The 24,040-nt window shown below is 43.3% G+C and overlaps 1 protein-coding gene across 2 annotated transcripts; it reads right to left on the reverse strand.

The window, feature by feature from the left end:
* On the reverse strand, positions 1–23,830 carry LOC147890674 (BTB/POZ domain-containing protein At1g30440-like). Of its 2 annotated transcripts, XM_087389327.1 has the most exons (5): positions 23,670–23,830; positions 23,060–23,426; positions 22,658–22,727; positions 21,282–22,496; positions 1–900 (listed from the first exon to the last, which is right to left on the reverse strand). In XM_087389327.1, the coding sequence occupies exons 2-5, from the start codon at positions 23,095–23,097 to the stop codon at positions 337–339; spliced, it is 1,887 nt and encodes a 628-aa protein (XP_087245453.1). In that variant the 5' UTR covers positions 23,098–23,426; positions 23,670–23,830; the 3' UTR covers positions 1–336. The 2 variants fall into 2 exon arrangements, with proteins under 2 accessions (XP_087245453.1, XP_087245452.1); XM_087389326.1 differs by having other exon boundaries at positions 23,060–23,830.
* Between the last annotated feature and the right edge of the window lie 210 nt (positions 23,831–24,040).

The following is a 24,040-nucleotide window of genomic DNA, read 5'->3' on the forward strand; positions in this document are numbered from 1 at the left end:
TTTACCAGGAAATGAGATAACTTACAGGTACTCCATGTTTTAGCAGCTCAGCTATCTCCTACATAATGATTAATACATTGAAAATGACATTCGGGTGGTTTAGTCTGCCATGTGCCTTCATGAAGAATCACTCACTTTCCAGGTGCCAATTTTACAGGGATCACGACCTGGCTTCAAAAATGTTTATCTAAGGTAAATCTGGGTCTGTTCTTTCCACGACAAAAATAGTATTTTATAAATATTCCATTTACTGGATTTTAAATTGATAAATAGTATAGTTCAATTAGAAGCTGCTCTCTTGAAAAAGACGACACCCTACCCTCAATCTCAGAAAAACTATCTGTTACGATGATGTCGTTCTCTCCTGGTATTTTGCTGTTTGTGTCCCCTTTCACCGACTGAATCCAAATCATTAATAACAGATTTTTCATGGGAGTCACACACCTTGAGTGTGTTCTTACACCCAAGCTTTCTGGAAATTGTATTCCATGATCCTGACAAACCTTTTGACTTTCTCAATCTCTGGATTTCTAGTCTCATGCTGGAGCATTCATTTTCAAGCTCAGAAACTCGTATTCTCATGTTATCCATGTCAGCCTTATGTACCTGACCATCTCTTATACCTCTCCCCCACACATCAGCTGCCACAAGCGAGCTTGCTGAAGCTACTGTAAGATTTGGACGTGAATGACGCACCAAATCAGTGCTGTCAGTTGTAAAGAAAGAACCTGATATTGCAGAACGGAGCTGTAGCTGCTCGAAGAATAGAACTTGAACTACAACACGGAGTGGCAAGCGGTCATTTTGGGCTGCATGAGTGCAAGCCTCTAGAGAGAGCTTCTGACAGTCCATGATGCTGCTGACTGTTTCACGGTCTTGCTCTGTCAGCCAGGAATGAGCCTGAAACATGAAGGAGAGCGATAAGCTTCCTCTCTCTCTCTCTCTCTCTCTCTCTCTCTAATCGAGAAATGGTCCAAATTTTTTTAAGGTCCCATGGATCGTTTTTCGGCCCCCAGAGGACGATAATACAACATTCTATTCTATTCTATTCTCTCTCTCTCTCTCTCTCTCTAGCAAGGGAATGAGGAAACTGGACAGAGAGAGAGAAGATTTGATTTATTATGAGATATCTTAACACTTTAAACAAGAGTTTGAAGAATCCTTGCAAAAGAAGATGTATGAGATATCAGAACGTTGAAAAAGTGACAACAGCAAGTGTAAGAGGTAGCTCAGGCGACCAGTAGCAATGCATGAGGATGCATAAAGATTACTTGATAAAAGACAACCTCCCATGTGCATGCATGGATAGGAAATGAACTAAGATTTATTTCAATTATGTTGGGAAAATTTTTGGTAACATAGATGTCTGGCATATGCTTTCATGAAAGCAAGAAAAAGAGTTTTAGTATGATGCCATCAGTAAATGAAAGAAATGCAAGGTCGCAAGCAAGAATGTGGAAGTTCAAAGAATAGACAAACTGAAATAAAAGGAGGAACAAAAGGTCATCAATATATCAGTAATGTAAGTTCTGTTAATATGTGGGATACCAAAGAACATGATATATTGCATTGTGTTTTGAAGGGACCGTGCTCTCATGTGCATGAATTGTGTTAGATGTTTGTGGCAATAGATGTTGCGATATCAACAGCTCAGATGGAAAGAGATCCTTAAATTTTGTTTTAATAAAATTCTGCAAGTTCTTATGCTTCCAAGAAGATTCACGCACATTATTCACTTCAGATGTACAATTACAATATATACACTAATACATGTCATTCTCAGAATTTGCAGATTAATACCTTTCAACCAGTGTACAGGTATAGGATGGAGCATCAAAATCACCCTCTAAGACATAGGTTACACCCTCTTTGAGAAAAGTTAATCTATGCCTCTGGCAATCCATTTGGACATCTGCTTATGCAACCATTCTTTCCCCAAAATTACATCTAGCCTGTCTGGATTCATCAACATGAAATCTAAACTCTCCATGTAAAAGAGTATGGCCATGGAAGTCGCACGTCGATCCTAAACTTTCTTCTGTCAGAATGACCACGGTCCTTGTAGCAGCTAAAGCCCCATGGATCGCCTAGCACTCAAGAGACACAACACAGACAGTCTTGAAGAAGTACTCAGCAAATCCACTTCCTCGTTTCTCACAAAAAAAGACCCCATGTAGTTTGGGAGATCAATCATCCCCACTAACATGATCTTACATCTACTTATGCCGTTACAATAAAATGACCTACCCATCCACATGCTAAGATTGTCAGAATGATCGAGGCTCTTCCAACAGCTAAACCCCTACAACAAAAGGTTCCCATAGATTGGCTAGCAATTAGAATGACACATGTAGATAAAAGACCAGACAGCCTGGAGAAACACATAACAATGTAGGCAGCAAATATATTGCAAATATATTCCTAACCCTAATCCACAATGGACATGGGCATGTACAATGTCAAGCTTCTACTAGTCAGCCACGATATTGCTCCACTACAACCAAAAGTGCTGCACAAGATGGACACCAACTGAGCATGCCTTCAAGGCTTCACTGGCTTTCTAATATGACAAAGCTGAGTTCATGAAAAAATTACATGCTACAGCTCTAAAAATATCCGATGACGTATGTTTGTGTCCTTGAGCATGCTTGCGAGCGTGTGTGCAAGGTCCAAGACTTTATTGCGATGTGGCAATATCTCCTTGATGTAAGCTCCTATACTCTTCAAATGGCTGGTCAAAAAGGATGGGCAAGTTTGTACGTGTCCATCTTTATTTCATATTTTTCCCTGATGTGCTGTGGAGCTTCTACAGGACAGCCAAAATACCCCTCCACATGCTACACAAGATGGGCTCCAACTGAACACCGAAATAGGGCAGAGATCCTTCAGTAACTTTGTACTCCCTCTTCCTCACACATGCCTTCAGGCCTTCAATGGCTTTCTAATATGATATGATATGATATTATTAATGTATGTTGGAGAACCAACAAGATCTATAGGACAATGCTAAGAGGGCAGAGATCCTTCTGTAACTGTGTACTCCCTCTTCCTCACACATGCGCCTTCAGGCCTTCAATGGCTTTCTAATATGATATGATATGATATTATTAATGTATGTTGGAGAACCAACAAGATCTATAGGACAATGCTGAGTCCATGAAAAAATTATAGATTGCAGCTCTAAAAATATCCAATCATCGTTCATGTGCTTGTGTCCTTGAGCATGCTTATGAGCACATGTGCTAGGTAGGTCCGAAACTTTACTACAATGTAACAATACCTCCTTGATGTAGTCGTGTATCCTCTTTGGTGGCTGGTCAAATAGGATGTGCCAATACCTCCTTGATGTAATCTAGTGTCATGTGCATGGCTTGGTATCTAATGTGCACTGGAGTACACAAGACCTTAGGTAGCCTGGGGAGGCTTAGGGCCAGGCAGGCTTGATTCTCGGCCTGAGTGGCAAGGGTACGAACCAGATAGAGGTCTCCGCTATTTTTGGCACATTGGGCCCAAGTCTATAAAGGGAGCCCAGAGGTTCAATCTTCAGAGAGGCCGATGGGAGCAAGTCTAGTTCCCTAGTGCAAGGTCTGACCCTGGATCGAGTCACGGACGCACACCTGCATCCTAGAGTAGCCCAAGGCCCAACAGTAGATCCAAGGCCTATAGGCGTCACCTAGTGGTATGGGCCACCAGGCTAGGAGGGATCTGGTTGGCAATTCGTGCCAGTAGCTGAGCTCGTGGCTCGGATGGGACATCTCATGATTCAGGATCATGTCTCGTAGATGTCATGGTTGAGAGGTGAGCAGCCTGCTCAAATTCCTCATGTTTCTAGTGTTCTTGTATTTGCTTGCAAGTCAAGGATCTCAGGAGTGTTGGGGTCATGTCAGTTGGTATCAGAGCCAACTCCTGAGGTATGGATCTCTATAGCAGGAAGGTGTGGACGAGAATTCCTCCATGTAAGCCTCAAATGCAAAATTTCATGTAATACCCTGCAAGAGCTCATAATTTCGTCAATTAGAATTATAGCTCGTCTGGGTTAGGATAGAGAGATGTAGTGAAGAGAGCTCAGGAAGATTTGCTGGAAGTAGGGAGAGCCCAGAAGGATTCGCTGAAGAAGCAAAGAGCGACAGATTTCAGCCAGGGTTTTGTGGTTTAAGTGGGATACCGGACTGCGTAGAGCTGATTTATGGAAGCAATAGGCTAGTTGCGAATCTGAGGGGACAGGCTCGGGACAGCAGCGAACCACATGCATGAGGGATGGGAGCTGGCATTGCAAGAACAGGGAGGAAGGTGAAGTGTGATTGCTGCTAGACAGGCCCAGGAACTTTAAAAAAGAAAGCATAGTAGAAAAAGCGCTCCAAGTTTGTAGGGTGTTTTTTGGAAAGCTCTTTGGGTTGGCTTTTGAAAAGCTTTGCTTTCCAAAAGCCAAGGTTTAGCCCAGCCATATAAGGATTCTTTCTCCCTCCTCCAGCTCCTAGCACCAGATACGGAAGGAGCACGATTGTACTCGCAGGATTTCCGTCTACCAGCCCCGGTTGCTGCCACTCCATAGCCTTCTCCTGTGACAGCTTCGTCAAATTGTAGCCTCTTCTCCCTGTAGCAGCAGCTAGTTTTCAGCTGCTGGAAACTTGATTTCAGCACCGAATTTCATCACCAGACTGCTCTCTCTTTGGCATATAGCCTCCGCCCTCCTTTTCTCTGCCATCATATCCTTATGGCTGATGTGAATAATCCCAACCTTCCTGAAGGGGAGCAAGACATGGATTTTCAAGGAGGGGATGACCAGGTCTCTATGACGATCTGGTTACGAAGAAAGCCCGAAAAGTTCACAATCTGGTTAATTCGAATCATACGAAGTTGGCACAGCAACTCCAAGGGATTCAGTCTTTTTGACCAGCACCGTCCAAGCACTAAGTCATATGGATGCTTTGACTTCAGTGTTGGGTCCGAATATTACACCAAATCCCTATCCTAGAGATCACAAATCCAGGACCAAGGAAGTGGTCGACACTTGGTTGCACAAGTGGCAAGTACACTTCAAGTTTCACCCTTATCCTGATGAAAAGAAGATGCAACTTGCAGCAGGTATTGATCTAGAAAAGCATTACTCTTGTAGGCAGCCTCTGCATGGCTGCCACCTATTGAATAGCGCCGAGTGTAGGGGGTCCCAATCCCCTACCTCCTAGCCACGCTCTTCCTCCAGAGCCTCCCAAAAAATCCCAGGTTGGATAACTCTGGAGGTCTTGAATTCAACCCATATATACAAGAACCTCAAGCATACAATATTGATTATGGGATCAATCCCATTCCACTAGTACACGTGTATTGAGCGTATGAGACCCTTCATGAATTTCCACACGCACAAGGGGTCGGCCCATATTCCAACACCCCCCGTGGACCTAGCACCTTTAAGCAATCATTGACCAAAGCAAAGGCCAATTTAAACAACCAAGCGTGACGTAGGGCAAACTGCACGAGGTAGGTCAAATCAAAGACCTCCCAAAGTGCATTCAAAGTCCACGTTTACACCAAACAACAGACAAACTTGAGACAACCGCTTGTGCAGGCGGCCGCTGCAGGAAATAAGTCACACTGAATGCCCACCGTCACAAATCACGACACCTCTACAGCACAATTCAGTCCATCGCCATAGTCCGCACAGATCGCCACTTCAGCGACGGACCAGACACCAGACTACAGAAGCTGCCATGTGTATGTTGCGCGATAGCCACCACAATCCAAGACCAGTTATTGCTCTGATACCACTGTAGGGAAGCCTCTACATGGCTGCCACGTGTTGAATAGGGCTGAGTGTAGGGGGTCCCAATCCCCTACCTCCTAGCCACGCTCTTGCCAGTTATTGCTTTGATACCACTATAGGGCAGCCTCTCCATGGCTGCCACGTGTTGAATAGCACCGAGTGTAGGGGGTCCCAATCCCCTCCCTCCTAGCCACGCTCTTCCTTCACAACCTCCCAAAAAATCCCGGGAGGGATAACTCTGGAGGTCTTCAATTCAGCCCATATATACAAGAATCTCAAGCATACAATATTGATTATGGGATTAATCCCATTCCACTAATACCCGTGTACTGAGCGCATGAGAATCTTCATGAATTTCCACACCCACAAGGGGGTTGGCCCATATTCCAACTCTGGGGAAGGAGCTGCAGATGAAGCCCCCCAGCTGTAACGAATTTAAAGAGGTCTTCAAGAAATAATTTCTGAAGAAAGAGGAGGACTACGACTTCATAGGCAAGCTTAAGGCCCTCAATATGTCCAAGCAGAATTTAACCTTTGAAGTTATCTCTAAAAGTTTCGTGACTTGCAAAGTAGAGCTACAAATATGGACCATGTGACTTTACTCATATTCTTTGTGGGTGGATTGCCTCATTCCTATAAACTCCAGATCAAGAACAATAAATGCACCACTTTGCAAGAGGCCATGAATTACGTGTGCATATATGATGATACGTATAATGGCCAGCACAAAGGGAACCACTACTTCTGATATGAGTGGGAAGAACAACAGAAAGTTCTTCCGGTCAACTTCTGGAACAAGGGAGTCAAAGTCAACTAACAGCGCCCCAAGGAAGAACTTGACTCAGACAAAGTATGGTAGCTCGTTTCTTACGCACCCTCAAGCTAAAGAAAGAAGGACGTTGTTTTATTTGTGAGGAGCGGGGCCACACACAGGCAATGAATTACGTGTGCATATATGATGATACAATGGCCAGCGCAAAGGGAACCACTACTTCTGATATGAGTGGAAAGAACAATAGAAAGTTCTTCCAGTCAACTTCTGGAACAAGGGAGTCAAAGTCAGCTGACAACGCCCCAAGGAAGAACTTGACTCAGACAAAGAATGATAGCTCGTTTCTTAGGCACCCTCAAGCTAAAGAAAGAAGGACGTTGTTTTAGAGGAGTGGGGCCACACACAGGGAGCTAACCAAGCATCAATGACAGGTATTTTTGTGAATGTCATTACTTGCCCACTTTCATGTAATTGCACTTTTAATCATTTGTTATTTGGCCCCCGTGACCTTTTCCAAGCTTATGGAGAAGTGAGAGACCAAAGAGTTCACATCCTCTTCAGGTGCGGCTTCCAACTGGGAAGCAATTTTGGGATCACAAGGTCAACAAAGTTTCTATGCGATTTCAAGACTACACCGATACTCTTACGTGCTATGTTATGCACTTGGAACATGTGGACTTGTTGCTCGGAATCGAGTGGTTTAAAACCCATGATATTCGGATCGGATGGAAAGAATATGCACTCTCTTTTTGGATAAGGGCACCCAAGTTTATCTTAAATGTGATGATATTCCCTCTTCTCAGAGACCTATTGTATCTGCAATGCAGCTTCGGAATACATTAACCACTTCTCATTATGATGTGTATGTGTATCAGTGTGTTTTGATTCCGTTTTCCACATTTGTTGTTTTCGTTAATAATAAAAATGATTTAAGTGCGTTTGAACACCAAGAATTGAGAACATTGTTAGATGATTTCCTTGATGTATTCCCTGCTCAACTACCGGAAGATTTACCCCTAGAAAGGATAGTAGATCATCGCATAGATTTAGTACCTGGGACTCATATACCTAGATGAATCCAAGAACATTCCCAAAATCATCCTCTAGAAACACAACATAGTGCAATTTCAATCTCATGATAGTCACTCATAAGGTTGAAAACCATAAACTCCATCACGTATAGCAGGGACTAGCTATACTATGACATCCCCACTAACGTCATCAGTGCCCAACAATGGGTGTAGACCATAGTATAAAAATATGCTCTCACACATATAAATCCACATACCCACACATAGATTTAGTACTTGGGGCTCAACCTATTGGCATTCCACCCTATAGGATAAGCCAACTTGAGGAGGATGAGTTAGCTTCATAGCTTCAAGATTATCTAAACATGGGTTATATCCACCCAAGTAAATCACCCTGGGGTGCCCCTGCCCTTTTAAGACAAGAAAGATGGTTCGTGGATTACAAATGGTTAAATAAAGTGACAATTAAAAGTAAATATCCTCTTCCTCGCTAGATGATTGGATAGACCAGTTGGCTGAAGTGAAGTGAAGTGATTTACGTACAGGTCACCACCAAATCTGTATCTATGCAAAGCACACAGATAAAACCGCTTTTCGTACTAGGTATGGTCACTACAAATTTCTCGTACTACCTCTTGGGTTGACCAATGCTCCTGCTACCTTCCAACATATGACGAACAATTTGTTCCAACATTATTTGGGCAAATTCATTGTTGTGTTCTTAGATGACATCTTGATATATAGCCGATCATTAGGGGATCACATTGGATACCTCAGGATTGTCTTAGTTCTAATAAGACAGCATAAGCTATATGCCAAGATGAGTAAATGTAACTTCTTTATGAAGGAGATTATTTACTTGGGGCACAAGATTTCTTCAGAAGGTATCAGCATTGATCTAGATCGCATTCAAAAGATTTTGGAATGGCCCATACCTCAGACAATGAAACAACTTCGTTCTTTCCTCGGATTTACGGTCTTTCTAAGAAAGTCCATACATGATTACTCTAGCATCACAATACCCTTGACCAACATGTTGAGAGGTCGTGGACGCAAGTCTAATCAACCTATATCTTGAAACGGGGAAATGAACAATGCTATTGAGACCTTGAAACAAACTATCAGGGAAGCACTTGCTCTTGCATTGCCAGATCCTACCCGGCCTTATGTTTTAAAGGCCCATGTGAGTGACTTTGCGATTGGGGCAGCTTTATTCCAAGAGGGCAAACATGTAGCTTTTGAAAGTAAAAAGCTAGATGACACTCGATATCCTTGGCCCACACTACAAAAAGAACCGTATGTAGTACTGTATGCTCTAAAGGTTTGGAGACACTACTTGTATGACTCAAAGTTTCTCGTATTGACTAATCATCAGTCAATAAAGTATGTGTGCGACGAAGAATAGCTAGATGGGTAGAATAACCCAAGCCTTTGATTTTGAGATATGTTATCACAAGGGTTCCTTGAATAGTGTGGCAAATGCCTTCCTTGAATAGTGTGGCAAATGCCTCAAGTTGGGTCATGTTCGTAAATGCTATGTCATTTACAGAAACATCCTCACATCTATTTCAATCCTTAAGAGGACTCTGCACAACTATAGTGTGGCAAATGCCTTAAGTTGGGTCATGTTCGTAAATGCTATGTCATTTACAGAAACATCCTCATATCTATTTCAATCCTTGAGAGGGCTCTGCGCAACTGATAGTCATTTCAGTTCTTATTGGAAGAAGGTCCAGGATGGAAGCTCCATCATTGACCAGAACTCAAGGATTGTGCCACCTACGGTACAAGTGTTGAGAGGTCAGTGATAATTAGGAATGGTTTACTATTCCGAAATGAAAAGATGTCTCGGATCTGCATTCCAAGATTCTCTAGGAGTGCCATAATGCTCCTAGTACAGGACATCCAGGCATCCATAGGACTCTAGAGGTCTCTTGTGAAACATACCTTTTATTGGCCTAAGATGCGTGCATTTATTGAAAGCTATGTAGTAGGTTGCCATGTTTGTCAGGTTACTAAGGCCAAACGTCTTAGAAGTGTGGGTTTATTACAACCATTGCAAATCCCAAGTAATAAATGGGAAAGTATTTCCATGGACTTTATTATGGGTTTGCCTAGAATGCGCAAGGATCATGACTCCATTTAGGCCATAGTTGATGGTCTGACAAGTAACTTTTAGACTTGTTTTTTAGAAGTTGGAAACTACTCTAAGTATGAGTTCCTCAGATCATGCACAATCCTATGGCAGTACAAAAAAGGTTAACCAGTTGCTTGAAGATATGCTTCGTGCATATGTTTCTAAGCGACAGTCTTCATGGGTCCCCATGATAGAATTTGCTTACAACAGTGCAAAGCATTCCAGTACAAGTTATAGTCCTTTTATGCTTATGTATGGGTTTTAACCTAAGTCACCAATTATGGTTTAGTTCAAGGGAATAAACAATGATGCTTCAAGGATATTCTTGCAAGACATGCAAGAAATGTTGTAGTTTGCCAAGGAGTCTGTTATGCTCAAGCCAAGATAGCATGACCTCGGAAAGATCGGTGGGCATTTTCCCTTAGATGACCGACTTCTGTAATATTTTATGTGCGTAAATAAAATGGTCAAGGGAAGTAACTGCCAAGGTCCTAGGTGAGGATGTATTGGCATCGACTAGGTGGTTCTGAGTGCTAAGGCCTAGGTGCACCTAAATGTGTAATAATGCCAAGGGGCAAATGTTTTAATTGTGCCCCAAGAGAGGGGTAAATGGTGTACCAAGTTAAAGGTCTAAAATGATGACATGTGGCAGAGGGAACCATCTAGGGAGTTGTGGGCTTGTGGATAGGCATGAAGGATAAAAAAAAGTTACGTATCTTGTGTGAGCATGTGATCCATGAGATTCGCTGGGAGGAAATACTGATGCCAGCGCATGTGAGCTAATCAAAATCAACAAAAACCAGAAAGATTAGAAATTGTTCGTTTCATTTGGTATCAGAGCAGGTGAGCATTCAGGCTGGACGAAAGAAGCGCAGACGGAGGATTACTTCGTGGAGAGAGGTTTGACGAGGGGGAAAACAGCGGGGTAGGCTGACGATGAGCTGTGATGGCATGGCGCACCTTCAACTATTTGATGGACAAGCCTCGCATGCTGGTGGTTGATGCTAGAAGCTTAAGCTCTTACTCTACTGGCCACATTCGGAACTTCATCTGTGTAAGGAAATGCAAGGCTATGGTTTTGCAAAATGAGGAAACAAGTTTTGGAGCAAGTGCACCCTTTTGAACTTTGGTAAATCAGGCGTAGCGATGGACGATGCACGGACAGCGATATAGCCCGTGAGCGAGGTGTTGGCGGTGTCAAGCGTATCAGTGGCCTCATCGACGAAGGAAGCGCTGATTTCCGCTCTTCAAGCAGTCCCGACGCGAGAAGCCAGGTCCTCACGTCAAGAAGCCCGCTCTGCGATCTGTCACCACGTACATCTTTGCAAGCTTTGTAGATTGGAGGTCCTTCAACGCGATAAATGATCCCCTTTTTTCTGGTTCATAAGGGATCGTCAACGTTGGGCTGCATTGAAAAAATTGATCGACAGGTGTAATCACTCGAGGCTGGCCGTTGCCTAGCTCGAAGCCATACGCGTGAACAAGCCTACCAATCTGTTCACCAAACCAGAGCCAGTTGGTCCAGTTAGTGTAACCAGACAGTTATCCATCCAATTACTGTGGAAAAAAAAATGAAAAAAAAAAGAGGTTTTTGGTCACCAGTTTCCACTTATCTGCTGTCAGTTAATTTCCTGTCAGAAAGACAGAGTTTTGCAGAAATCTAGAGACTTGCAAAGGCTTGGGCAGAAGAAGAAAGTTCGGGACATATGCACTACGTGGAACATCCAGGGAGCATCTTTTTTTTCCCTTTTATACAAATTTTCAGCTTGCAGTCTATTTACTCCTGTACAGCAAAAGGGGAATTCGAAGTGTAATATACTTTTGGGGTTTTGACGTACGGAAAGAAGTTGAAAAAAAAAAAATTTTCTATTTTCCCTTTTGAAAGAATGGAGGCAGAGGGACAAGATTCCAAGGTAAATCCTGGCGAATCTAGAGCGCAGTCTACACGACAAGTGTCCCATCACACAACACCTACTCTGGTGGGTAGGATTTCTATACTAGAAGATGCTTTACAGCAGATCATGAACCAGCAGCTTCAAGTGAACGCTGGTCAAAATGAAATTAGGGAGATGGTGCAAGCCTTGTCGGCTTGACCATCTAGAAATGAAAAGGGCAAAGCTCCAGCAGAGCCAGAGCCCAGTATACACTCATTAAAACGTGCGAAGGTCAAGGTACCTAATATTGCCAACTATAGACCGGAGAAGTACGCTGGTCGGATGACCAAGCGCAGTTCTGATGTGATCGAGGTTTGGTTACACAAGTGGGAAGAAGCCTTCGCCATTTGTGAAATTAGATCTGATCTAAAGAAAATCTGCAAGACCACTCACCTGTTTATTGAGGCAACGGATAGATGGTGGATTAAGCAACAGAAAGATCAAGTTGCCCCTACCACCTGGGAAGGGTTTAAAGCTGAATTCAAGAAACACTTTCTTCCACCCGACGAAGAGTCCCAAGCTTGGGATGGTTATAGAAACGTTCGTCAGAGGAATTTGTCAGTGACAGAGTCCACTGACAAATTCAGGGAATGTGTTATGAAAATAACAAACCCTCTTCCTATGTCGGTTCAGTTGAAAGACTATATCTATGGACTGAACAACAAGATTAAAATGGAAGTTCGGGCTAAATATGTGACTACATTAGATGAATCTATTGCAGTAGCCCTGAACTATGAGGATGCCAGAGGCAGACCTAGTGGGTTTGTGCAGGCAAGGACTCAGCATGAGTACCCGAGAAAAGGGGGATTTCAGAGGAAATGGACTTCAAAGACAAGTGTCTCGCAGCCAAGTGGCCAAACCAAGCAGGTGAAGCCGGTTGAGGGACCAGCAAAGACAAGTACCACCGTTGGGGTGAAAAGGAAAGTAACTCAAATGGCAGCCCAGGCTTGGTCAAAGTCCTCGTTAACCCCTAAGCAAAAGCAGAAAGCTAGAAAAGAAGGATTGTGCTTCGGCTGCCTTCAGCGACATCAGTAGAAAGATTGTCCACTAAATAAAGACCGTCGCATGGCCAACATGATAATATCTGAATGCGACGCGGAAATGCAGGAGAGTCCCAATGTGGAACATATGCACATGCAATTGGCGGGACCTTCTCGAAGGTTAGTACATGTGTTCTTAAGTGTGTTTGTTACTAAGTTAGTAAGCGGTGCACCTGATAACATCCTTTCAAAGCCCGTAGCAACGGGGTATGCGGTTTTCGATGAGCCCAAGTTGATTAAAATGAAAGGGCAAGTAGCCAATCGTGATGTGATTGTGTTGTTTGACTCAGCGTCAACGCACAATGTAATTAACTCGAAGCTTATTAAGAGGCTCAAGTTAAAAACTAGTCCATCTGACTATGCTTATACGGTCAGGATGCGGCTTTCGATGAGCCTGAGTTGATTAAAATGAAAGGGCAAGTAGCCAATCGTGATGTGATTGTGTTGTTTGACTCAGCGTCAACGCACAATGTAATTAACTCGAACTGTCCACTAAATAAAGACCGTTGCATGGCCAACATGATAATATCTGAATGCGACGCGGAAATGCAGGAGAGTCACAATGTGGAACATATGCACATGCAATTGGCGGGACCTTCTCGAAGGTTAGTACCTGTGTTGTTAAGTGTGTTTGTTACTAAGTTAGTAAGCGGTGCACCTGATAACATCCTTTCAAAGCCCGCAGCAACAGGGTATGCGGTTTTCGATGAGCCCGAGTTGATTAAAATGAAAGGGCAAGTAGCCAATCGTGATGTGATTGTGTTATTTGACTCAACGTCAACGCACAATGTAATTAACTCGAAGCTTATTAAGAGGCTCAAGTTGAAAACTAGTCCGTCTGACTATGCTTATACGGTCAGGATGCGGTTTTCGATGAGCCCAAGTTGATTAAAATGAAAGGGCAAGTAGCCAATCGTGATGTGATTGTGTTGTTTGACTCAGCGTCAACGCACAATGTAATTAACTCGAAGATTATTAAGAGGCTCAAGTTGAAAACTAGTCCGTCTGACTATGCTTATACGGTCAGGATGGTGGACGGAAGTGCAACTAAAGTATGGGACCAGACGGTTACGCAGTTGGAACTTCGAATTCAAGACTATGTTGAGAAGCTGGACTTTAACCTAGGCATGGCTTGGCATTTTTGGAAAAATCCAGCCATTGATTGGAAAAAGCACATTTACCAGTTCAAGATGAACGGGGTAGGATATGTTTTGTGAGGTGAAAAGGATTTACCTCGAGGACCATTGATTTCAGCCATGGAAATTCGGAAGACTCCGAAAGAGTTTCTGTGTCTGTGTATAGCATCGGTAGAGTCAATTGATGATGCGTCGACTAGCACTGAGGCTACCCAAGATGGGGAAATGGCCGAGTTGGCTAAAGAGATATCAGAGAAGTTCTCTGATTGTTTTAGGGATGAGTTACCTTATGGGTTACCTCCAGAGCGGAATGTTCAACATAAAATTGAGCTTATCCCAGGGGCAGAACCTGTAAATAGACCTCCCTATAGATTAAGCTTTACAGAAGAAGCTGAGGGGCGAAGACAACTGGAAGAATACCTCAAGCTGGGGCAGATTCAACCTAGTTTTTCACCTTTTGCTTCGCCAGTGATATTAAAGAGGAAGAAAGATGATACTTTTCGTCTCTGTGTAGATTACAGAGCATTGAATAATATCACTATTAAGCACAGGTATCCGATGGCTCGGATCGATGATTTGCTAGATGCATTACATGGGGCCGTAATTTTCAGTAAGATAGATCGTAAGTGTGGCTACCATCAGATCTGCATTAGAGCCGAGGATGTGCATAAAACCGCTTTTAGAAGCAAGTTTGGTCATTATGAATTTTTGGTAATGCCCTTTGGACTTACCAATGCTCCAGCTACATTCGTCATGCTTATGAACGATTTACTACGTCCGTATATCGGAAAGTTTGTAGTACACTTTATTGATGATATTCTAGTATTCAGTAAAAGTATTACTAAGCATCGTGAACACTTAAGAATAGTGTTCAGTACTTTGAGGAAACCAGTCTTTATGTAAATAAGAAGAAAACTATACTGTGTATGGTTAGACTTGAATACTTAGGATTCATAATTACTCCAGAGGGGGTGGAAATGGATCCAAAGAAAGTGGCTGCGATACTGACTTGGCCAATCCCTCAGAGTCTGACTGCTTTGCGATCATTCTTGGGATTTGTCCAATTTTATCGAAGGCATATCAAAGGATATTCCGAAATAGTATCGCCATTGACTAATCTCACCTCAGATAAAGTACCTTTTATATGGAAAATCAACAAGAAATTTTTAACACCATAAAACAAGCTGTGGTCACAGGACCGGTATTAAAAATAGTTGATCCCCAGAAACCGTTGTTCCTGGAAATTGATGCAAGTGGCATTGCGGTAGGAGCAGTTCTCCTCCAAGAGGGAAGGCTAGTAGCCTTTGAAAGCAAGAAGCTTTCTCCCTCTCAAAGGAATTGGCCAACTCATGAATTAGAGTTGTATGCTGTTGTCCATGCTTTGAAAACATGGCGACATTATTTGTATGGATCAGAGTTTTATGTGGATGTTGATCATGATAATCTGAAACATTTTTGTAAACAACCTGACTTGAGAGGCCGCCAAGCTAGGTGGGCAAAACTCACGCAAGAGTTTAATTTGATGATTCGGTACCGAAGAGGGAAGGATAATAAGGTTGTTGATGCGTTGTCATGCATTATGCATAATATGAGTTTCACGGTATTAGAGAGTGCTCTAATGGCCGAGATTAGAAAAACTCAAAAGGTGGACGAGTTTGTCCAGAGTCTATGACCTATGGCTCATGTGTTAAAACCCGGGGAAAACGAAAAGGATGACCTGGCATGCAGAAAAGGCCAAACTTATGCAAGATATGCCATAAGAGATTGTATGCTGAAAAGAAATGGCAAGGTAGTAGTACCTAATCAGAATGATCTCAGGCAGAGAGTCATTCGACAGTGCCATGATAGCCCGTGTGCGTGGCATCCAGGAGTCGAGAAGACATGATCTCGTGAAGCGAGATTTCTTTTGACCAAAGATGAAAAAGCATATTCATGAATATGTGACACGTCGTTTTTCGTGTCAAGTAAGTAAGGCCGAGCGAGTGAAGCCACCCGGCCTTTTACAGCCCTTGGAGATACCATTAAGTAAGTGGAAGAGCATTTCCATGGACTTTATTATAGGACTGCCTACGACACAAGGTGGATATGATTCTATCCTTGTGGACAAACTCGTCCACCTTTTAAGTTTCACGGTGTTAGAGAGTGCTCTAATGGCCGAGATTAGAGAAACTCAAAAGGTGGACGAGTTTGTCCAGAGTCTATGGCCTATGGCTCATGTGTTAAAACCCGAGGAAAACGAAAAGGATGACCTGGCATCCAAAAAAGCATATTCATGAATATGTGACGTTGTTTTTCGTGTCAAGTAAGTAAGGCCGAGCGGGTGAAGCCACCCGGCCTTTTACAGCCCTTGGAGATACCATTAAGTAAGTGGAAGAGCATTTCCGTGGACTTTATTGTAGGACTGCCTACGACACAAGGTGGATATGATTCTATCCTTGTGGACAAACTCGTCCACCTTTTAAGTTTCACGATGTTAGAGAGTGCTCTAATGGCCGAGATTAGAGAAACTCAAAAGGTGGACGAGTTTGTCCAGAGTCTATGGCCTATGGCTCATGTGTTAAAACCCGGGGAAAACGAAAAGGATGACCTGGCATCCAAAAAAGGCCAAACTCAAGATATGCCATAAGAGATGGTATGCTGAAAAGAAATGGCAAGGTAGTAGTACCTAATCAGAATGATCTCAGGCAGAGAGTCATTCGACAGTGCCATGATAGCCTGTGTGCGGGACATCCAGGAGTCGAGAAGACATATGATCTCATGAAGCGAGATTTCTTTTGGCCAAAGATGAAAAAGCATATTCATGAATATGTGACACGTTGTTTTTCGTGTCAAGTAAGTAAGGCCGAGCGGGTGAAGCCACCCGACCTTTTACAGCCCTTGGAGATACCATTAAGTAAGTGGAAGAGCATTTCCATGGACTTTATTGTAGGACTGCATACGACACAAGGTGGATATGATTCTATCCTTGTGGACAAACTCGTCCACCTTTTGAGTTTCACGGTGTTAGAGAGTGCTCTAATGGCCGAGATTAGAGAAACTCAAAAGGTGGACGAGTTTGTCCAGAGTCTATGGCCTATGGCTCATGTGTTAAAACCCAGGGAAAACGAAAAGGATGACCTGGCATCCAGAAAAGGCCAAACTTATGCAAGATATGCCATAAGAGATGGTATGCTGAAAAGAAATGGCAAGGTAGTAGTACCTAATCAGAATGATCTCAGGCAGAGAGTCATTCGACAGTGCCATGATAGCCCGTGTGCGGGACATCCAAGAGTCAAGAAGACATATGATCTCGTGAGGCGAGATTTCTTTTGGCCAAAGATGAAAAAGCATATTCATGAATATGTGACACGTTGTTTTTCGTGTCAGGTAAGTAAGGCCGAGCAGGTGAAGCCACCCGGCCTTTTACAGCCCTTGGAGATACCATTAAGTAAGTGGAAGAGCATTTCCATGGACTTTATTGTAGGATTGCCTACGACACAAGGTGGATATGATTCTATCCTTGTGGTGGTTGATCGTCTTACCAAGATGGCTCACTTCATTCCAACTAGAGAATCTGTTAGTGCCCTACAAGTGGCGGATTTGTTTATTAGACATATATTTCGTCTGCACGGATTAACCAGATCCAATAGTGTCAGACGGAGATGTCAAATTTACCGATCATTTTTGGACTGCGGTATTTGAGACACTAAGGACTGAGTTGGGAATGAGTAGTGGGGATCATCCAGAAACGGATGGTCAGACAGAAAGAATCAACCAGATTTTAGAGGATATGCTTAGAGCATATGTGTCATTGAGGCAACATACATGGGACAAGTGGTGCCATTGTTGGAGTTTACCTACAATGATAGAAAACATTCCTCTACAGGGTTCAGTCCGTTTGAGCTGAACTATGGTTATAGACCAGCAAATCCAACTATAGTTGGAGTACCTCAAAAAGTGCCTAGTGCCGTGAACTTTGTGGTTCAGATGCAGGAGATGCTAGCACTTGCGAGAGCTAACATCCGCCAAGCTATGGATAGAGCTAAGGTGTATGCGGATGAAAACCGGTCCACTAGAGAATTTAAGGAAGGAGAAAAAGTTTTTCTCAGAGTTCCTTCGCACTCTAAGTCTTTGACTGCAGGAGAGTGTGCTAAGTTATCACCTCGATAGTGTGGGCCATGGTTAATTCTAAAAAGAATAGGCAAGGTAGCCTATAAATTAGAATTACCACCGAGGTGTAAGGTGCACCCAGTGTTTCATGTTTCTCGTTTAAAGAAATATTTGCATAATAGTGACTCACTAATCGAAGGTGTGGTTTTGTTTCAGGAGATAGAGGATAATGCAAGACGCAAACCAACAAGAATCCTAGACCGAGGAGCAATGCAAGTGAGCAATCGGAAGATACCCACGGTGTTGGTTGCATGGCATGGTTTACCTCTATCGGAAGCTACCTGGGAATCCATATACCAGTTACGGAAAGTGTTCCCAAATTTCATCATCGAGGACGTTGATGCTTGAATAGGAAAGGAATGTTATGCTCTAGCCGAGATAGCATGACCTCGGAAAGATCAGTGGGCATTTTCCATTAGATGACCGACTTCTGTAATATTTTATGTGCGTAAATAAAATGGTCAAGGGAAGTAACTGCCAAGGTCCTAGGTGAGGGTGTATTGGCATCGACTAGGTGGTTCTGAGTGCTAAGGCCTAGGTGCACCTAAATGTGTAATAATGCCAAGGGGCAAATGTTTCGATTGTGCCCCAAGAGAGGGGTAAATGGTGTACCAAGTTAAAGGTCTAAAATGATGACATGTGGCAGAGGGAACCATCTAGGGAGTTGTGGGCTTGTGGATAGGCATGAAGGATAAAAAAAAGTTACGTATCTTGTGTGAGCACGCGATCCATGAGATTGGCTCGGAGGAAATACTGATGCCAGTGCCTGTGAGCTAATCAGAATCAACGAAAACCAGAGAGATTAGAAATTGTTCGTTTCAGAGTCTATTAGAAGTGCCTAGGATCAGGATAGATTTCATGCTAATAGACATCGTTCACCTAGAGAGTACTCTGTCGGAACAATGGTATACTTAAAAGAATTGGACCGATTGCATATAGACTAGAATTTCCTCCTAATGTTAAAGTAATCCAATTTTTCATATCACTAGACTGAAAGAGTTACTAGGTGCTGATGATCAGCGTGTTTCTCCTCAAGAAATAATAGAAGTTACTGATTTGACTTTTATTCCACACGAACCTAAGAGTATTCTTGAATTTGGTGAAAGACATATCAGGAATAGAACTATCACAAAATAAAGATCAAGTGGAAGGATCGTGTTGAGGAGGATGCAACATGGGAGACATTACCTAACCTCCAGAGGACATTCCCAGGTTTTCTTACGAACTCAGGAGTGAGTTCTTAGAGGAGGGGAAGTATGTCATGTGCACGGATTGGTATCTGATGTGTACTGGGGTACATAAGACTAGCTCAGATAGCCTGGGGAGGCTTAGGGCTATGCAGGCTTGATTTTCGGGTTGAGTGGCAAGGGTGCCAACCAAATAGAGGTCTCCGCTCTTTTTGGCGCATTGGACACAAGTCTATAAAGGGGGCCAAGAGGTTCAATCTTCAAAGAGGCCAATGGGAGCAAGTCTAGTTCCCTAGTGCAAGGTTTGATCCTGGATCGAGTCGCAGATGCACGCCTGCATCCTAGCATAGCCCAAGCCGTCCCAGCAGATTGGCATAGGGCTTCCCCTTCAAGTGGTAGCATGCCAGTTTCAACTAGTAGTAGGGAGTTTGAACCTTGATTCCCATCTCTTCGATTGGAAACCTTTATTTTACTCTCCACATTCTTCCATAAGCCTCTCAGCAAGCCTTGGAGCCTAGGCCAGGCATCCATAAAGAATGCTGGTCTACACTAGTGTATTGTATAGATGTTTCTGCATTCCCCAATTCTAGATGTGGAACCTTTTGCATTTGCTTTGCAGGTTGAAAAGTTGCCTTCATTCCCCCTAGGATTCTTCTCTCCATGCACATGTTCTATTTGTAGTTGTGTGTGAATTCTACACCCATGTACTAGTAGGAGTGTACCACTTCCAAGTCCTCTCACTCAAATGTGAAAGTGGGTTGCATGTGTCTTTTCCCAATGATCGTAACCTTGGTCTTTGCAGTGTTCACTTGCATGCTGGAAAATCTGCAGAATTCGGGTAAAGCATCCAAGTGTCTCTATAGTCCAGGTTCATCCTTTGCAAATAGGACCATGTCATCTATATATAGCAACAAGAGGAATGTATAGCCTGCAATTCAGTTAGCAAATTGAGGGATGGCAATGGCTAGTGAGTTGTTTAATGGTGGCTAGATACTGACCATGTGGCATAGGCATATGGGCCTCCAAAAAACTCTCCAACGTTTCAAAACGTTAAAAAATTACATGCAAACACATAGCATGCCCCACAATTCATCTATGTAGTAATGATGCACATGACAATAATGTTCTTATAAAAACACTACAAATGTTTTTGCCTACGTTACATCATTCATCTTGCGCTACATGGCATGGGGCAGCCAAGCCTCATATTTTCCTCCCTTTCTCTTTTTCTTTCACCTTTCGGGCAAAGAACCACCAGTTAGCAAATTGAGGGATGGCAATGGCTAGTGAGTTGTTTAATGGTGGCCAGATAGTGGCCATGTGGCATAGGCATATGGGCCTCCAAAAAACTCTCCAACGTTTCAAATGTTAAAAAATTACATTCAAACACATAGCATGCCCCACAATTCATCTATGTGGTAATGATGCACATGACAATAATGCTCTTATAAAAACACTACAAATGTTTTTGCCTACGTTACATCATTCATCTTGAGCTACATGGCATGGGGCAGCCAAGCCTCATATTTTCCTCCCTTTCTCTTTTCCTTTCACCTTTCGGGCAAAGAACCACCAGTTTCAGACCAATAATAAACAATAAACAATAGACAATAAACTGTTTGGTTGCTTTTTGTCTTCAACCCTGAAGGACCAGTCCCAATTGGCTATCTACAGCACAAAACCAGCAAGCATTCAGTGAGACTAGGTGAAGAGCAGCAGATTCAGCCTTCTTCTACTCACAATCAAGTTTGCGCAGATGCGCATGATTTCAAGTGAGTATTTGTGTGTGAAAGTTGACAATGAGAATAGGCATCAAGTTATGATGATCGACATCGTCACGTAGTTCAAGGTGAGAAATTATCACTGTAGCATCTACTGCAAGTTTAGACTGCTGTTTTTTGAGTTACAGCAAGCACCTTGTTTGGAGGATTGAAGGAGATGCTAACCCATCCCATGGAGTTGCTAGGCAAATTGTATATGGAAAGATGGAATGGAGCATGAGGAAGACTCTCTTGGGCCCTTGGTACAGCTGCATCTCCTCTCTCCCGGAAAAATTAATAAAGCATTTTTAATTTCTCTCTCTCTCTCTCTCTCCCCAACACACGTAGAGTAAAATACAAGTCGTGGAGTATACCTTTAAGTAAATATCAATGGCTCTATAGAGTCCATCATCTGTGACCCGTGCATATTCTGGAAGGGCCTCTGCTAAGGATTGGAACTTTGCAGGTTTCAGATTCACATCAGGGGCAACTTCTGCTAGATAGCCATCCATAAGCTTTGCAACTGCCACCATTGGACTGAGAGATGGTGACCCTATGAGATCAAATGAATGCGGACTTTCTGCTTCATGTGTCTGCTCAAAAACAAGGAAATGATCCAAGATCCGCCGAATACAATCTATGTCATAAAGTGTCTCTGATGTATATGAATAATTGGGAATAAGAAGATCATCTAGTGCTGCCTGCTCTAGCTGTGCTCCAATCCTTCTTTCCAAATTATTCTTGCAGTCACGACTTGCATTCAAAATCATTGCAGTTCGCAGTGACGCTAGAAGAAACTGGGTAGATGCAGCCCCCTTTTGGGATGGTAGAAGACCCTCAATGGTCTCCAGTAAGGCCCTTTGCTCACCCTCCGATGGAACAATTGATAAAGAAGTATTATTGACACGAGAAATACCTTCTCGTCCGCTTTGCCTCCTGTTAAGACCAGGAACAGACTTTTTTGCATAGTGCATCAGAGCTCCAGCAATGCTTTCACTCCGTACCCCTCTTGCCTCCATGGCATTGATGACCAACTGGTACAGATGTATGTTAAGATGAGCGATATCTTCATACCACCAATCAGAGCTGGGATTCCGAATCCTAGCACCTGTGCTGATACCGTTCCACAGTACACTTCCCCCTGGACTTTGTGCTGTACCATGCTCCATGATTGGCCATCCAAATAAGCTTGGATCAGTGCAAGCCTTCATGGCTAGAGAATCCACACAAATTTTTACTATTTGGAGCTGTTCTGCCTGAGGCAATAGTGCTTCGCAGCTTTGGAGTGCCCTAACAGAGTCTCTCCAACTTCGGACTACAACCTGGTGTAGAAATTTCTCTGTTTTTGATATGAGATTTGTTTCTCCGTACTCTTCTGTCATCTGCAAGTACTCTGCCGCACATCGCAAAGCTGCAATGTTTGCAGCTGTCAGTTCCACATTAACTCCATAACAAAATTTGGCTGCAAGCTCAAAGGCTTCTGCACCCCCAGGAATGTCTCGAAGTTCAATCAAGCAGCGTTCCTCATCATCGTCAGTAGCCTCTGCCACCAGCCTTGTGATCATGCCACTTCTTGATATCAGAGGAAACTGCAAAAGAAAGACAGGATTTGTACTCACAAGGCCTCAAATAGAAACCCAATGTTGATATTACATGCCTTAGCAACCCAATAAGTTATATTCAGCGTTCAGCAAAATTCTAAGGCAATCTTCAGAACTGTGGAGCTCCACTCAACGGGGAAATTTTGAACCTTATGGAGATGAAATAGCATTTCTCCCACTTCAATTGTGATGTCACTTGGAAGCCCTGTGGTGCAGAACCTGTGAAATTTAAGCGTAGACGTTATTAGGGCTCACACCTCAAGGTCAAAAAATAGGTTGACAAACAAAGTTGAAAACGTTAAAGTCTGACCAATGAAATCCCTGTAACAAAGGAAGGCAGATGAGATTGGAATTTGCAATTAGAAAGATGGTTTTAAGAGGAATACAAATGAATCAAACAAGTTCCTTTTTTTCTAGAAATGCACAAGAACTGGATATTCGGCTCTGGGAGACCGCAATATATTCCAGAGGAAGCAGCCTCGCAGGCTCGAAAGCACAACGAACATGGCCTACTTACGTAAAGAAAAGTGCAGAACACATAGGAAGAATACCATGCTTGTCCTTTGCGTTGGAAGCCGTCTGCCTCCATGTCGCGTTGCAATCGCCTTTACATGCACAAGATACAACTGGGAAGCTCCTTACAAAGAGTTTTCAGTAGGCAAAAAGCAACGCATTTACGGCCGATCCGATGCAATGTATCTCCGTTGCCTCAATGAAGGCTGTGCATTCAAGGGAGGCTTCTTCATTTGTATCGTTAAACTCGTTGACTTACAAACCATTGCGGACAGTGTGCATGTGTGAGCGCATGTGAGGAAAAAAGATCAAGATCACAATAGAATCCTTCAATAGTATTGCTGCTAAGCTTTGTGCTTCGCTGCGGCCGAACGCTCTAGTAAAGAGGCGACATGAGGACCTGGGCTGCTGGCACAAAACAAAAGAAAGGTGGAGAGCGAGTGAGTTGTGGTTTTCGCGTGATTGGAAGCAAGTATAGCTTTGTCTTGAGAGGAGAAGGACCGGAGAACAGAGATTCGCGTGGAGTGACCGTTGGAAGAAGATACGAAGCAACATTGAGTGCGGTGATCATCATGATTTGAGAATGGAATTGGTAATAGAGTTACGTGGGGGAGGAGGGGGGCAGAGAGAGAGAGTAAGTGTCTAGACCCAATTATAAAGTCTTGCAACCTGGAGAACAGCCAGTTGGCCACCGAGTCCAGACTCCAGTTGCTCTAGCCTCTCAAGAGTGAGTAAAAGCATCCCCGTGCCCACTCCCTACTGCCCACTCTCTCAACCTTGTTGTCGAGAGATTCGAGGCGGGGGGTGGACTCTCATCTTCAAAGGGATGCGGCATCATCACACTCTACAGTACCGGATATTATAATTACACGTGAAATGAGGCAAGGACGAGGGCGGCTGGTTCCCGATTCTTTGATGTGCGAACTCGTGAGGAGAGCGAAGGACTCGGAGGAGGGTCGTGCCTAAGTCGTGACAGGGTGCTTGGTTGGCTGGTTAGTTAGTTGATGGATGGCTCGATT

Source organism: Dipteris shenzhenensis, chromosome 18, assembly GCF_047967505.1.
Source record: "Dipteris shenzhenensis isolate YYH24624 ecotype China chromosome 18, Dip_SZ_1.0, whole genome shotgun sequence".
NCBI classification, from domain to species: Eukaryota; Viridiplantae; Streptophyta; class Polypodiopsida; order Gleicheniales; family Dipteridaceae; genus Dipteris; species Dipteris shenzhenensis.